The sequence below is a fragment of the Psammomys obesus genome, unplaced genomic scaffold (genome assembly GCF_907164565.1).
Source record: "Psammomys obesus unplaced genomic scaffold, mPsaObe1.curated_primary_1811, whole genome shotgun sequence".
Classification (NCBI taxonomy): Eukaryota; Metazoa; Chordata; class Mammalia; order Rodentia; family Muridae; genus Psammomys; species Psammomys obesus.
In genome coordinates, this window is record NW_026596120.1 from 10743600 (window position 1) to 10759647 (window position 16048).

General features: G+C 44.2%; 1 protein-coding gene across 1 annotated transcript in view; it reads right to left on the minus strand.

Annotated features, from left to right (window-relative positions):
* Pccb (propionyl-CoA carboxylase subunit beta) overlaps positions 1-16048 on the minus strand; it is a 58450-nt gene that overhangs the window by 14528 nt on the left and 27874 nt on the right. Inside the window, exons 8-10 of the mRNA XM_055629705.1 lie at positions 13564-13684; positions 12692-12773; positions 7220-7343 (exon numbers count right to left, since the gene is read on the minus strand). Of these exons, the coding sequence (XP_055485680.1) occupies positions 7220-7343; positions 12692-12773; positions 13564-13684 (327 nt within the window). The remainder of the gene's footprint in view (positions 1-7219; positions 7344-12691; positions 12774-13563; positions 13685-16048) is intronic.

Genomic DNA, 16048 nt, shown 5'->3' on the forward strand with positions numbered 1-16048 from the left:
CCTCTTGCTGTTTGCATCCGAATGGACTCGTTGATCCTTGGGAGGGGATCTCTCTGACGGAAGATACCCTCCGGGGATCTTTCAATAATCAGTCCCTTTTCTTCAGATTTTTCATTTGTCCAGTGGTCTCTGGATTCCTTAATTAGATATTTTTATTCTCCTGGAAAGATAAAAATAAAACCCTGCCCAAACCCTAATTCTGGTGGGTTTCTTTTTTGGTGGATTATGTCTTTCCTAGGGCAAAATGTTTTTTGGCAATAGAAAAAGTATTATCTCTCAATTGAAATTTTAAAAAAGTTGTCTCGAAAATTTGAAGTTAAAAATAGCTTTAAGTGTATTTATTTTTAGATTATAAAGCATTCACTTTAAAATTTAGCATGCCTTGTGTAAGTGGCTTTTAAAATTAAATCACTGTAATTCCTTTGTGCCTGCCTCTGTCTCCCAAGTAATGGGATGAAAAGCATGTGCCTTCCAAGAGCTGGGCTTAAATGACCACTCCTGAATCTAAGTTTTTCTCTATTTGGAACTTGATCTGTATCAAGGCTGTCCTTGAACTCAGAAATCTTCATGCTTCTGTCTTCTTAGTACTGGGATTAAAGGTGGGACCCACCACCACCCTGTTTATTGTAACCCTAGAATTTAAAAAGCTTAACTTAGAGGTATCTGCTGGTCTCTGCTAGGATTAAAGGCACAGGCAACCACTACCCTGCTCAGTTTTTTTTTTTTTAATCTTCACTCCAAACTGTTAGTCAAAACATTTTAAATCCCCTGTGTTTTTAATACCAAACAACAAAAATATCCTTTTTATTTAAGAAGAAAACTCTAGCCTTCATATGTTAGTTTGAACTGAATTACCAAGCCCTTCTCTTTATTTAGGAGATCTCTCTTGTTCAAATCTAATCTCTATCAATTTAGATGGTATCCAAAAAATAGCCTTTCTTCTCCTGTGGAAACAAAGGCAAAACCTCTTCCCCAACAAACGTAACACATATCCTGGTTTCCATTCTTTGGTCAACACATCTTTAAAATATATAGGCTGATTTAATTCAGCAGTTTTTAATATCATCCTATGTCTCTCTGAAGCTGTTGTTCCTTTTTAATTAGCATTTAAAATTTTAAAGTTAATAAAGCACTATGTAATCTATCTCTGGGTGTCTTTATTACCCCTTTCTGCTTATTATGCATACCTTTTAAAGTGCAATTAGATCTTTCTATAACTGCTTGCTCTGTAGGATTATATGGTATGTTATAATATGCAAAAAACTTTCATCTTACTAGAGTATTGCCAGTCTTAATTTGTATATTAATTTGTACTCCCATAATAGCCATAACCTCTAATAAACGTGTGATTATAGAATCAGCCTTTTCAGAAGTTACAGTTGCCAACTGAAATCCTGAATATGTATCTATGGTATGATGGACATACTTTAATTTTCCAAACTCTGCAAAATGAAATATATTCTAAAGAGCTTAAGTTACCTTGGGTGACTTCATTTTGAGATGAGAAGCCATTTTGTGCATACCTGTGACCAGGGCCTGAACTCAGATACCAGGAAATATCACAGAATGTGCACTTGGCAGAAAACAATGTTAACTCTTCTAGCAACAGCTTCCAGGAAATATCACAGAATAAACACTTGGTAGAAAATAGAGATAATTCCCCTGGCAACATCAATCAGAGGCAATTTCAGCATTCGTAAAAGGTACCACAATTTCTGCTGGGTCAATTCCTGCTAATTGATGAAGTCTCATTTTTCCTTTCAGAATTAATTCAGAAATATTTTCTACATAGGTCTTTAATTTTTTACTGGGTTTATGTGCTAGAAATATCCATTCTAAGATACAATTTTGTCTCTGCATACGAACTCCTGTGGAAGAATGAACAGAAGGCAAATAACCAAAACACAATCTAGCTTTGGATCCAAGTGATCCACACACGCATCCTGCAGTTTCTTTTCTACCAGAGCCAATTCTCTCCCAGCTTCAGCTGATAATTTTCTTATCACCTTGTAAGTGAAAGACCCCTGCCTCACCCTAAGTTAAACATAGCTAACGCCATTTTGTGAGACACCACTGTTTTGTAAAACTCTGAAGGCTAAATGAAAAACTGAAAAATTACTAAGAAACCCAGCTGTGTCATCCACTTGGGATATCTGCGGTCAGGCTGCCCCAGTTGAGCTAAAAACAGTTTGTGTTAATCACCCTCATGGATATCTGTGAGACTGTTCCAGTTAAGATAAGGGTCCTAAGGAAAACAGCAGGTGGCGGGCCACGTCAGGGGGTCATCATGACTGTTTCGACCACCCAGTTCCTGGAATCTTGGTGTCCCTGCCAAACTTTGACGCAAACCGTGGTCTCATGTAAACGTACCAATCAGCCCCCTGTAACCATGCTTCTCGCTTCTGTACCCACGCTTCTGCTCTAAAACCCTATAAAAACCCCAGCTTTCCACCCAGGGGGCGCACAAAGTCATCCGAATGACCTTGCTGCCCCGGTACCCGTGTATCAAAATAAAAGCCTCTTGCTGTTTGCATCCGAATGGCCTCGTTGTTCCTTGGGAGGGGGTCTCTCAGACGGAAGATACCCTCCGGGGATCTTTCAGTAAGGTTTGAAATAAATTACTCAGCTCTTACATAATTAATTCAATTATGGGCTATAGACAGTTAATATCTCCCAGCAATTTCTGAAAATCATTAAGAGTTTGTAATTGATCTTTCCTGATTTGTACTTTCTGTGGTCAAATTTTCTGTAAACTTATCTTATACCCTAGATAACTGACAGGATCTCCTCTTTGTATTTTTTTAGGAGGAGCGATTTTTAATCCCCAGCAAGGCAAAATTCTCTTTATTTGATCAAACATTTTTTTTCCTAAGGTATCTGCATCTGAATCAGCCAGTAAGATATCATCCATATAATGGTAAATTTTATATTGAGGGAACTGTTTATGAATTATTTCTAATGGCTGTTGTACAAAATACTGGCACAAGGAAGCACTGTTTAACGTTCTTTGTGGTAATACCTTCCAATGATATCTCTTTATAGGACCACTATTATTATAAGTTGGCACTAAGAAAGCAAACATTTCCCTATCATGCTCATGTCAAAAGGATTGTAAAAAACAATCTTTTAAATCAATTACTATCAAAGGCCGTGACTTAGGTAATAAAGAAGACAATGCGATTCCAGGCTGTTAAGAGCCCACTGGCTGAATCATCTTATTTATCTATTTATGGCTCTTAAATCTGTTAAATCTCTTAAATCCTCCATTTTTCTGATTTTTTTTTTATAACAAACACAGGGGAATTCCATGGACTGGTAGATTCCTCAATGTGATGAGCATTTAGCTGCTTCTGTACCAGCTGTTCTAGTACCTATAATTTTTTTCATTTTTTTATAGGCCATTGGTCCACCCATACAGGCTTGTTAGTCAGTACCTTTGAAAGACCAACACCTATCATGTCCTGCTTATGGACAACCTGGACAAACTGTGACTGTTCTCGATAACACCTTTTATTATTTTTCTTAGAAGCATTCTTTATTTTATAGTTTGTTTCTGAGATTGTGGGAATATTAATCTGTGTTTTCCTTGATGTAACAAATCACATCCCCATAAATTCATAGCTATATTAGCCATATATGCCTTTACTTTTCCTATTTATCCTTCTGGCCTTACCCATCTTGTACTTTGTTTTACTTGAGATAAAGTTCCAATCCCTAGAAGCTGTAGATTTACTTCCTAAAGAGGCCAATCTGGGTGCCAAGACTTTGGTGAAATTATTGTTACACCTGCTCCTGTGTCTACTAAACCTTCAATTCCAATGCCATTTATTTTTATTTTTAGGTTAGGTCTCTGATCATTTATAGCAATTTGCCAATATATTGTTTTGTGGTCTTTTTGATTTTTTTCTTTTATCTACTGAAAATGTTCTGTCCTTGATTACATCCACAGCAGTGTTGTTCTTATCAACAGGTACTAAATCTTTTAATTGCTCTGTGGCTGAGTTTCTCACGGCTGACAGAAAATGACTGAATTGAATGATTTGGGGGCATGCAGGAGACCCCCTGGGGGTTCACAATGGGATCAAATGTCCTCCAACAGGATTCATATCCAGAGGACACAGAGAACTCAGAAAGTGAGGCTCCCTCGGAAAGCACTGCCACAATGGGCAGAGCCTGTTCTAGGTGGTGATCACAGGAGTGTGGAACAGCCACACTATCAGGACCCAGCTCGAGGAGGAGCTGAGGGTCCAGCTTCCTTGAGGGGCCAGGGGTTTAGGAGGTAGGTCATGGAACTCAAATCCCGAGCCTGCATAGGGTAGGCAGGCTCAGCAATACACTCTACAGTAAGCTACAATTTGTGCCCCAAGAGCTGTGCGTGTTGCTGTTTATATTAACTAAATATGCTTTAAATGTGTATAAACCTCTAGCTTGAATCACAAACCTATCCTCCCTGGATCTGGAGGATACAGAGCCAACTTCATTCAGAAGTTCCTATTTAAGTCTGCTCTCCACTGTCACAGCTGTGGGAAGAGCATAAGACTCTCTATTTTGCCTGATTCAGAACTCAGCCAGTCTGGAGCCTGGCATAGTCGTGAATGCCTTTAAACTCAGCATTTGGGAGGCAGAGGCAGGAGGGTCTCCATGAGTTCAAGGCCAACCTGGTCTACAAAGAAAGTTCTAGGACAGCCAAGGCTGTTAACCAGAGAAACACTGTGTTGAAAAGCACCCTCCCACACACACAAAAAAAATATTATCAAATGCCATATCTGTAGATATCCTGAAAACCAGAAGACAGTGAGATGACACATTGTAAACGTTAAATGAATAAAGCTGTCAATTAATAATTCTGTACCAACAGCACTTCAAAGAGGAAGAAAAAGTGAAAAGTGAAGACCTTCCAAGATAAATAGGCTGAGGAGTTAGTTACCCTAGATGTATTCTATAATGAGTGTTCCACAGGTGCTCTGGGGAAGACAGAGAAGAGGCCAGGCACAATACAAGGCTATCTGAAGAAACAAAGACCCGCAGGACAGGGAATTGTAAAAGCAAATAGCCAGGATTATAGTCCTTTGCTTTGTAACTCTTTTTCTTTTCTGTTTCACTTTAAAAACAAAGACCAGACATGTATGAGAGTGTCAGGAATAAATTTTACCATTTCTCTACAATCTTGTCAATGAGATAAAAACAGAGGAACTATTACCAAACTTATTCATAACATCAGGGTTACCCTAATGCCAAAACCAAAGACACCACCAGAAAAGTCACCTAAGGCTCAGTATCTCTCATCAGCTCACAAAAGGTCAACAGAACACTGTGACACACAACAGTGAATGAAAAGAACTATATGCCACAACCAAATGTGATTTAACTCAGTAAGCAAGTTTGGTTCAGTCACTGAAAAGTGGTTAATCTAATGATCTGCAACTTTAACAGGCCAAAAATAATTCACTAACAATATAAATAAATGCAGGAAAAATATTTGACAAAATCCAGTGACCATTTATGATAAATAAAAGGGGGGAAAGCCTCCAGCCTATTAGATTTCTAATAGGTGAATTTTACAGAGTTTATAACGAACATCTACCAAAATCTTACAGCCATCATCATATCTAATGGTGACAGAGCCAGTCTCCTAGGAAAAGCAGGAACTAGCACAGCAAAGAGAAAGGGCAGACAGGAAAAGCAGGCTGGAAGACAGCCTAGTGTATACACTGAGGTCAAGGTCAGCCAAGGTTACTTCCGGAGACCCACTCACTGCTTTTCAATATTCTATTAACTAGTTCAATATGAAAATTATATAATGCCAGATGTGGTGTCACAGGGCTGTCATCTCAGCACTTGAAATACAAAGGTAGGTAGATCTCTGTGAGTTCCAGGACAGCCAGGGATTTACAGAGAGACCCTATCTCAAACAAAAACAAAAACAAAAACAAAAACAAACAAAAATATATAAAAGGCATATAAAAACATCATTTATGAATAACAACAACTGGAACTCATAATAGTCTGCATAGAAATTATGAACACAGACACCCCCACCAAACACACACACAATTCTTCTTTTCAATTTACTTATATAAAGTCTACTTAAAAACAAAAATAAAAAGGTGGTCCACACTCAGCATATCCTTTCATGGTGAAAATACCCCAAATTTAGAAACAGAGATAATTCGATTTCCACATGCAGAACAAAGCTGGACCACCACACAAAATTAGCCTACACTCAACCAAACCAAAATATAAGAGCTAAAATCATATAATGTTTAGAGAAGACACAGAAATGACCCAAACATGGTGGTGCATGCCTTTAACCCCAGCACTGGGCACCGGGGAAACAGAGGCAGGTGCAGTTTGAGGCCAGCCAGGACTATTTATTTAGAAAGAACCTGTCTCACAGAAAGAAGGAAGATAGATAGAAATAGAGAGACAGATAGACAGACAGACAGACAGACAAACCTTCTGACAGACAAACAAACTGGAAATTCATGTTAATGGGGCACAACTATGTGCTTTAGGTGGTGAAAACTTTTGGAAGCATCAGTGACATTGTCCACAGTGAATATAATAAATGCTAATGAAGAAATTGGAAATGTGGTGTGATTTCTCTTGCTGCTGCTGCTTCTGTCAAAGCAGGTCTTATGATGCAACCCAGGCTGACCTTGAACTCAGGGTTCTCCTGCTTCACCCTGCCTACCCAGTGTCATGACTATAAGCACATGCTGCAGTAACACCCGCTGACAGTAACACTGACTTGTTTTCTGAAGTCAAGGGACAACAGTGAAGAGAGGCAGTGTCCACAGACCCCACCTACATGGCTATGAGGACTTCCCCTCAGCCAGCTACGCCTCAGGTCTGACCACGTCACCCCATGTGAGAGGTGCTGTTCATATCTCAGGTGCTAACTAACCACTGTCTGCGGCTACTGTCAATGACACTGGAGACACAATGAAGACAACGGCCCCCTCAGTGAGGGGGAACAGAGAGGCCATCCTTAAAAACAATACCCTCTAAGCTAAGAAGGAACGTTACCTTTAAACCCCAAGAACCCAGCTGTGAAAGGGGCTTCTGAAATATTTACCTTTAGGAGAGGAAAACACCTTCACAACATGCCTTTGAGTTTCTCCCCTGGTCATGGAAGGGCAGAAGGCAGACAGGATACCAAGAGTGCAGGCAGCCCTGGTCCCCAGAACCAACCAGGGCTTTCTGGGACCCATCTTACCTGAGGCCACCTTGGGCTGGTTGCCAACAATTCCGACGGTCCTCCCGTTCATTCTTGCAAAGCCAACAACAATGTTCTTTGCGTAATTGGGCATGATCTCAAAAAACTCTCTCTCATCAATCACCTGTAGGAATAAAGTTCCTCCTGAGCTCAAAAGGATTGAGACAGAAATGCTATGATACATAGCTATCATCAGCCCATCAGAGGATGACAGACAGCCCAGCTCAGCACAGCGCTCCTTCCCTTGCGGCAGCAGAAGGGGCGGGACCCTAGCACACAGCACAGCTCGCTGTAAAATAGGAAACTGGCATTAACTGTGGTGAGCTGTATGAAATGATTTCAAGCTTACATAAAATCATCAAGCCTAGTAGAGAAGACTGGAGAGACGGCTCAGACATCAAGATCGCTCGCGGCTCTTGCAGAGGACCTGAGTTTGGGTCCCGGCACCCATGTTGGGCAGCTTACAGTCATCGTTAACTCTAGCTCCAGTGTATCCAACACCCTCTTTTGGCCTCCACTGGTATCGCACTCATGTTACACACATACCCACTCACACACACCCAGACACCCCTTTCTAAGAAAAGAACAGTGCAAAAAACATTCATATTACTAATGTCACTACCATTCTCTCTCCCCACAGTGGCCTCTTTTGTTTATATGCAGGTAATGTTCCCTGGATGGAGACTAAGTTACAGATATGCTCTTCATCTGAGTCTGACGGGCTAAGAACAAGGACACTGCCTGACCTCACTGCGGGGCCTGAAGAACAGGCGATGTTGGTGAACGCAGTGCTAACTTGTACTGCACCACCTCACAGTCTTGAGGGATCCAGTCTCTGGGCCCTTACGCTTCTTCACCCAGCAGTCTTCACTGTCCTCGGACGATGTCCTCGGACAGTAGCTACTGTCCATCACGACATCGCTGAGGACAAGAAGCAAGCAAGTTATCAGGTGCAGAGTGCCTTCTTGTTCAGGTCTGTTTGTGATTTTTTTTTCATGACTCTCACTTCTAAGTAGCTCACAGCAAGTGGTGAAGATGTCAGTCTGTCCTATAATGGTGAGCTCTGTTTGGGTTCTCCTCAATCAAGTTTACTCTTTTCCCAGTCCAATTAATAATAAACATGTCTTCTTCTCTTTATCAAGATTTCATGTGTCCAACCCGCGGACTGTCAGCGAGGAACCTGGAGGGGGGTGTGGGAATGGGATGGAACAGGAGCCATGAAGAATGGAGACAAGACAGAATTCTGATCAAGTCTCAGTTTATTGTTCTTTAGGTTACAGCTTATAAAGAATAAGAATGAGCAATTGGGGGGAGGAACTAGTTTCAGTGAAAATCGCAAAGCAGGATATTCTCAAGGAAATTCTCCAAGCAGGAGAAAATTTCTCAGGTAAGCGGGAGGCGAGCTCTCCTGCTGATACCTGCCAAATCTAAACGGTTGAACAAACCTCTCCAAAGCTCAAAGCAGCAGCTGCGGTCCAGGGATGGAAACTCACTGTACCATGCAAGGCACAATGTGCATCATAGATTCCAGGCAGGCAGGAGTCACACAGCCATTCCATGGCTCCGCACATGCATCAACAATTTGGTGCCTAGTGCCACCTGTGGTGGTGCACGGCTGTAATCGGTAATCAGAAGTAGGCAGATCTATGTGAGTTCAAGGCCAGCTTGCTTTACATGGTGAGTTCCAGGACAGCCATAGAGACCCTATCTCAAAAAAAAAAAAGGCCCTACTTATTCAATTTCACATGATTAATGGTTCTTATGCTGTATAATCTGTACACTTGCTATTATTTTATGTTCAAATTGTCCATCTTTGCCCATGAGCACCCCTTCAAGAAAGCTTCTGTTCTCTTCTACTGTGTCCTTAAATGAACCTTACTTAAGTTCTGGAATTTAAGATTCAGTTCTATTTCTTTCCTGCCCCAGCCCCATAACCAGGCTGGAGTTCGCATTTAAGACTGTGTGTCAACGGGTGATAATGGTGCATCTCTTTACTCCAGGTTTTGGGAGGCAGAGGCAGGCGGATTACTGAGTTCAAGCCCAGAGTGAGTTCCAAGAGAGCCAGGGCTACACACAGAAACATTGTTTTGAAAAACCAACAACAAAACCAAGTATGTCATCATGTCTAATCTGTTACAGAGAACCAAGCAAATACATATGCACACACACCCACTTCCAAACACACATGTACAGAAAAACTATGAATTGACACAAATACACAATTTTGGTCTAAGGCACTGAGTTCATTCCAGTTTACCCTTCCCTTCTCATGACCACCCCCTCCCAAACAATCCAACTCTGACTCCCACGATCCTCAAAACACACTTATTTAATTCTCAAACACAGACAAAAATGGTCAGAGGCCTAACAATCCACATGACTAAAACACAAAGCTTTCAGCACTAATTCAATATTTATTTATTTATAGCAATTCCATCCTTGCTCATCTGGGCTAGGAACACGCCTCAGTGGAGAGCAATTGCATACATGGGGCCCTTGGTTTAATTCCCAGAACCAATAAATAAGTAAATAACCTTCCCGGTCATTTTGTTTTACTATGTCAAAAATGCATATAGTTTAATAGTGTCTCTCTCCCATCGCTTTGACAATATTCCCACTGTGCTAACTGATCTTAATTCAACTTGATTGGACTCATCAACACCTATTATCAAAACCCATCTCTCCCTTCACAGCCTTAGTGACAGGTGGAGGTGGGAGGTGGGGCCTAGTTCTAGGAAGTGACTCACTATGGACAGGTCTTGTCTGGAACCCTCCTATGTGCCCCCACACTTCCTGTCCAAAAGACCATGGCCCAAAAGACCATGAAACTATGAGACAAAATTAATTTCCTTGCTTCTAGAACTCTGCTTATAGAGTTACACAAAATAACTAACTCACCCACCCACCATCCGCTCTTAGTGAATTTCTGCTCTGTGTTTGTTTGTGACATTTTCCTGTACTTTACATGGGCAGCAACTCGGCACTGACGTTTTCTGCACGCTCATCAGCTGTCCCCTTCTGTCATGTGATGTACCGTCTGTTTCTTCCCACGTGGCTCTCTAGCTGTCACAGCATCTTCTATTAAGAACAGCAACCTTGCTCCTGGGCATGCGTCTATTTTTGTCATCTGCTAAGACTCTCCTGGGTCTATTTCTAGCTCTTCAGTTCCACTCTGCTGGTCTATTTACATGCCAGCCTCTCTCACTGTGTGAGCTGGAAAGCTGCAACACAGACATGGCTATTCCCACATGTGGCTTCTGCAGCACATTCGCAGTGACTGTGTATAAACTTATGTATAAACGTGTCTAGTTCTAGAGAAGTATTTATTCAAGCCGGGCAGTGGCGGTGCACACCTTTAATCCCAGCACTCGGGGAGGCAGAGGCAGGCAGATCTCTGTGAATTTGAGGCCTGCTCATCTACAAAGTAGGTCTAGGACTGCCAGGACTACAGAGAAACTCTGTCTCAAAAAACCAAAAATAAACTGATAAATCAACAAACAAATAAATGTGTTTATTCAAACTGCCTTCAAATTATACTTAGGAAGAACTGGCATTTTATGCTAACCCAGGCTAAGAAACAAGGGCATGACTCCATTTGCTTAAGTCTACCCCTGGCTCACCTCCTACATCACCATTTTCTTCACTTATTTGTAGTTGTGACATAGTTAGGATGTTTTCCAGGGAAGGGCCCCTATGTTTTTAAGATGGAAACTAAATTTATCTAGTGATTTCTGCCATTCTTATTGTCTCAAATATACTCTTCTGTCACCGTCCAAAAGTTTTGGTAAACAGTGTTTTCATCCAATGTCATTTGTGTTTCATATTTCCCTCTCCTTCAGGAACTGTCTAACAGATTTCTTCCCAGGTCTTGTGGTACTTCCGACCTCTAGTTTAGAGAAGTACTGTTTATAAGTTTTAAATATTTTAGATTTGTTTTTGTTTTATGTGTCTGAGTGTTTGGTGTGCACCACACGCAGGCGGTGCCTGCGGAAGCCAGAAGAGAGATCCCTTGGAGCTGAAGTTGCAGATGGTTGTAAGCTGTCACATGGAGGCAGTGAGGCAAACCTGAGTCTCCTGTAAGAGCAGCAGTATCTGAACCACTGCGGCAAGTGTATTAATCAGGGTTCTCTAGAGAACCAGAACTGATAGTACGCAGACAGACAGACAGATGGATGGATAGATGGATGGATGGACGGATGGATGGAGATTAATGGGAAAGTTATTAGTCTAGCTCACGGGATGTGGTCTGGGTATTTCAGCATGGAACTGGGTTCCTGGAGTGCTGCTGGTCTTCAGTCTATGTTGAGATCTTGAAGAAGTTGCATTAAATAATGGCCGCAGAAACAGGACAGATGTTTTTGCAGGGTGAGTGAGGGCAGCAGGCAAAAGGCAAGAAATTTCTTTCGTCCACGTCCTTTATCTGGGTGCCACCGAGGTGTGACCAAGATTTAGGGTGAGTCTTCCTGCTTCAATAACCTGACTGAGAAAACCCTTCCCAGTGTGTGTGCGCAGCAGCTGGGGTTTTAGTTGATTCCAGATGCAGTCAGGTTGGCATCCAAGCGAGCCATCTCATCATCTCCTCCAAAATGTGTGTGTACGTGCACGCGTGCAAGCATGTGCCACAGTGTGCACACGGTCAGACACAACTTGGAAGAATCAGCTCTTTTTACCATGAGTTCCTGGGAATCGTTCACGTCATCAGGCCTGGTGGCAGGGCCCTTTCCCCTGCTGAGCACCATACCAGCCAATTATTTATCATTTTTGTCTTTTTATCAAACTTAATGTTTTATTTCTGCCCTCATGCAAAATCTTTCATAAATGTTCCCCTGTGGTAAGATGTCTTGCCCAATGGTTCAGAACATGGCCATGAGGAGGGGTGGCCTGGCCAGGCCTGCTACTTCCCGCAGACTCCCAGAATAAGGTAGGAGAAACAGGTCACAGGCTCCAGGGCCGGCTGAGGCCACAGAGCCATCGACACTCCACCAAGCAAGGGCTTCGGGAGTACTGTGAGTGTGCAGAAGACAACTGCCTTTTGCAGATGTGCCCAGAGCCCAAGAGTTGCCTTCACTGATCAAACCAGGACATGGCTGCACCAAGGGAAGGGCTCCACACACATTCTGAGCTCAGATTCACTCCCTTTCTCTAGAAAGATGTGGTGCCCTGATCAGCAGTGCCCAACAAGGCTCACCCCTGCCTCCCTCCAGGCCAGGATATGGCACCAATTCTGTGCACCCCAATGCCTTCTAAAGGCCTAAGCTCTGCTGGCCCTGCCCTCAAGTCCATCTGTGCCCTCAAGATGTCAGAGCCACTAGCTCCTGCCAGAACATCCCGCCTGGGGTCCCTGGCCGTTGACTACTGCAAGTCCTACCTGTGCAAACATTGAGACCAAGCCAAATACATCCCACTGAGCCAATGCACGTGGGCCATGGCAGAAGCTGAGCTAGGGCAGACAACACAGGACAGGGTACTCACTGAGTGGATGATGTCCAGCATGTCGTAGGCTTTGCTTGACTCCAGAGGAACGACTGTGTCCAGCTCAGGAACCAGACGGTCACTAGAAAAGAGGCAGATGGAGTCAGTGTAGAAACCTCCGTCCTTCTGTGGGAGCCGGGAAGGAAATGAAGGAAGCGCAGCACCCCAGCTGGGCAATGTGTCCTCACTGCCTCTGTCACCACGTCACTAAACAGGACCTGAGTGCTGTACCGGCTCATGTGATTGCAAACAAAACAAAGCAGAAAAAAAATGAGAGTGCCCCTGATGGTATTTCTTCTGGAATGCTCCCTATGCTGGAGACTGTAGAGAATAGGACAAAGCCTGGGGACCCCACTCTAGCTTCCTGTAGCATCTAAGACAGAAGATCAAGGAGCCACGGTGGGCTCTTGTCCCCCAGCAGGTTAATCAGCTGCAGCCCCGTTAAGCAGCAAAACTGCAGGCCACTGGACAGAATCTCCTGGGATCTGTCAAACCCTGGCCTGTTCTCTGGCAGGGAGAGATCAAGACAGAGCTCGTGCCAGCTTCCTTAGAGAACCAACCAGCTCACAAGGGAGTCGGCAAAGCGCCACCCTCAGCCAGACGCAGTGAACACAAACACACTTCCTTAAGGACATGCTGTTGGCATCGCTTTGGTTGTTCCTTATCACGTCTTAGCAAAATTCTGTGGTCTCTCAGCCCCCAACACTACCCATCAGAAACTAGGAAAGTGAGGAAATCACCGACCACTGCTCCTGTCCCCAGATGCCCCCATCCTCGCCCCAGCTGGGACCTTGGTGACATACTCCGCAACCTGCTCCAATCTGACCGGAGGTCCTGCCAGAACAGAGACACACCAGCCAGCTGCCACCCACCTGGGGTCGTGGCACTCGCGGACGGGAGCCGGGTCCTGGTTGCTGAGGGGCAGGAAGGTGAAGAACTCGCGCAGGTTACACAGCGCATCCACATCATTGTCGAAAGCTCTGTGGGCCACGCCTGAGAACACAGAGAGGGCGGGGGCACAGGGCCCTGCAAACACGCTCACCGGCTTCCCGGCTCGGCTGCTGCAACCAAGCTGGCAGTCGAGTCCTCAGCCCTATCCCCCCGCCGGAGCCTGTCCTCTCTCTTGTGTTGGCGGAAGGAATGGAAGAGTAACCTCGCCCCTGCTGAAGGGTCAAGCCATAGTTCTGGAAGGGCTTGGAAATAAAACCAGCCAAACAAGGCCCTCGGCAGAGCCAAACACTCTCGCAGGCCCACCTCACCCAGACCATCGGCTTCTTCCACTGCCCCAAACCATCTTTGTCCTCAGAGCTGCCAGGGGGGACTTTTATGTGAAATCCTGACACCAGTCACCCACCCTGCTGTTCATCATGCAGCCAATCCCTCCTCTACTTCATGGCTTTGTATAAGCTAGGCCTGGGGTGCTTCCCCTTGACACCCACAGGGAACCCCTTCAGGCCCATTCATCTAGCACCCACACTAGGTGCATTCATCTAGCACCCACACAAGGGTGGACCCTACCCTTGCCCATGGTTAAAAGCCCAACAATCCGACATCTGGCGGCCTGTTCTTCCCCTCAGAACATATCACTTCGAATATACTAGATGATGTCCTCAGGTCTTGCACTGCCTGTCTGCCTTACTAACTGTCATGGTGGACAGGGGCTGTGCTGTCTCCACAGACCCACTCCCAGAGCCTGGCACAACGCTTCACACACGGGCACTTGAGGAATATCTGCTGAATGAGAAAGGAGTATTCGTATCAGGACAAACTTGTAATATATATAACTGGCACATTCTAGAAGGCAGTCTGGCAGATCCTCAAAAAAATCAACAGCTATTCCACCCATACCTGGGCATATGCCAGCAAAAAATAAAAATGTCATATAAAAGCCCCACACAAATGTTTTAAACACATTTGAGACATCTATTTAATATGTTATATTATAAACACAAATACATATACGTTAGAAAACCCAAATGTCTATCCGTAGATAAATATGACATGTTGGAGCTGGGCTCAGCGGGAGAGCGGCTGCCTTGCATGCTGGGTGCCCTGGGTGTAATCTCCACCACTGGGGGAAAAAAAGAATGCAGAAAGTGGATGGCAGCCCACACCTGTAATCCTGACACTCACAGAGCTTAACGAAGGAGGATTAAGAATTCTGGGCCAGCCTGGGCAACTTAGTGAGACCCTGTCTCTAAAATAAGTCATTAATAGTTACACATCTATACATTAGACAATTACTCCATTAAAAGGAATGAAGTACTGATGTGTGATGCCACAAGGAAAAGCCTTTAAAAATACACGGTAAGCTGGGTACGGGGGCACAAGCCTAGGATCCCAGCAAAGGAAAGACAGTCACTATGAGGGGGAGGCCAGTCTGGTCCCCTTGTGAGTTCCACAGCAATCAAGAGACCCAGGGAGGCACTGTCTCGAGACAAAAATAAATGTAAAAATATAGTTAAATTTGAAAATGTATCATTCCCTCAGACCTCCCCCTCCCACATCAACTCCTCCTCCTAAAATGTTTTCTACAAAACCGAGACTTTCAAAAACATATGCCATGGGCCACTGAGATGGCTCAGCAGGAAAAGTCACTTGTGGCCAAGCCAGACAATCTTGGGTGTGATCTCTGGAACCCACGGCATGGAAGGAGAGAACTGATTCCCACCAGCTGTCCTCCAGCCTCCGAGTGAGTACTGCAGCATGCCTCTCAGGACATTCACACAAAATGTTGCACACACACACACACACACACACACACACACACACACACACAAGGAAGTTGACAAGGGGTAGTCTAAGAGAAAGGGGACAATAGAGGGAGACAAGAGAGGAAAATGGGCTGAATATGAACAGAGTACCTGATGTGTGCGAGAATCTCGACATGGAAGCATTTTGTACAATTAGTACACACTACTACATTTTTTAAAAGACAGCATTGTTGTATGACCCCACTTCTATGAACTCTCCAAAACTGACAAACACCCAGAAACAAGGCGGGGGGGGGGGGGGGCGCTTGTGACTGCCTATAGATCCAGCAGCCAGAATGCTCGGGGTGCAGCGGGGGAGAACTGTGAAGGTAGCGTTCCTGAGCGCCCCTCTGCCAGTCCTGCTGTACGCATCAATCACACCTACTTCTGACCACCCAGACAGGTCCAAGGTCACTCTACAGACAAAGAGGGAAGGCAGAGCTGCCAGCCTAGCACGTGTTCAGCCCAGGGGTGAGGCTGGGGAATCAGAATGACCTGCTACTAAAATCCAAAACTGCTGTCTGCCTACCACTTCTGTGAGAGTAGCAGTCTTCCCAGGTAAGTGCTGTCAGTGAAGTGATAGTTCTTTGTTTCTTTCTTCCTT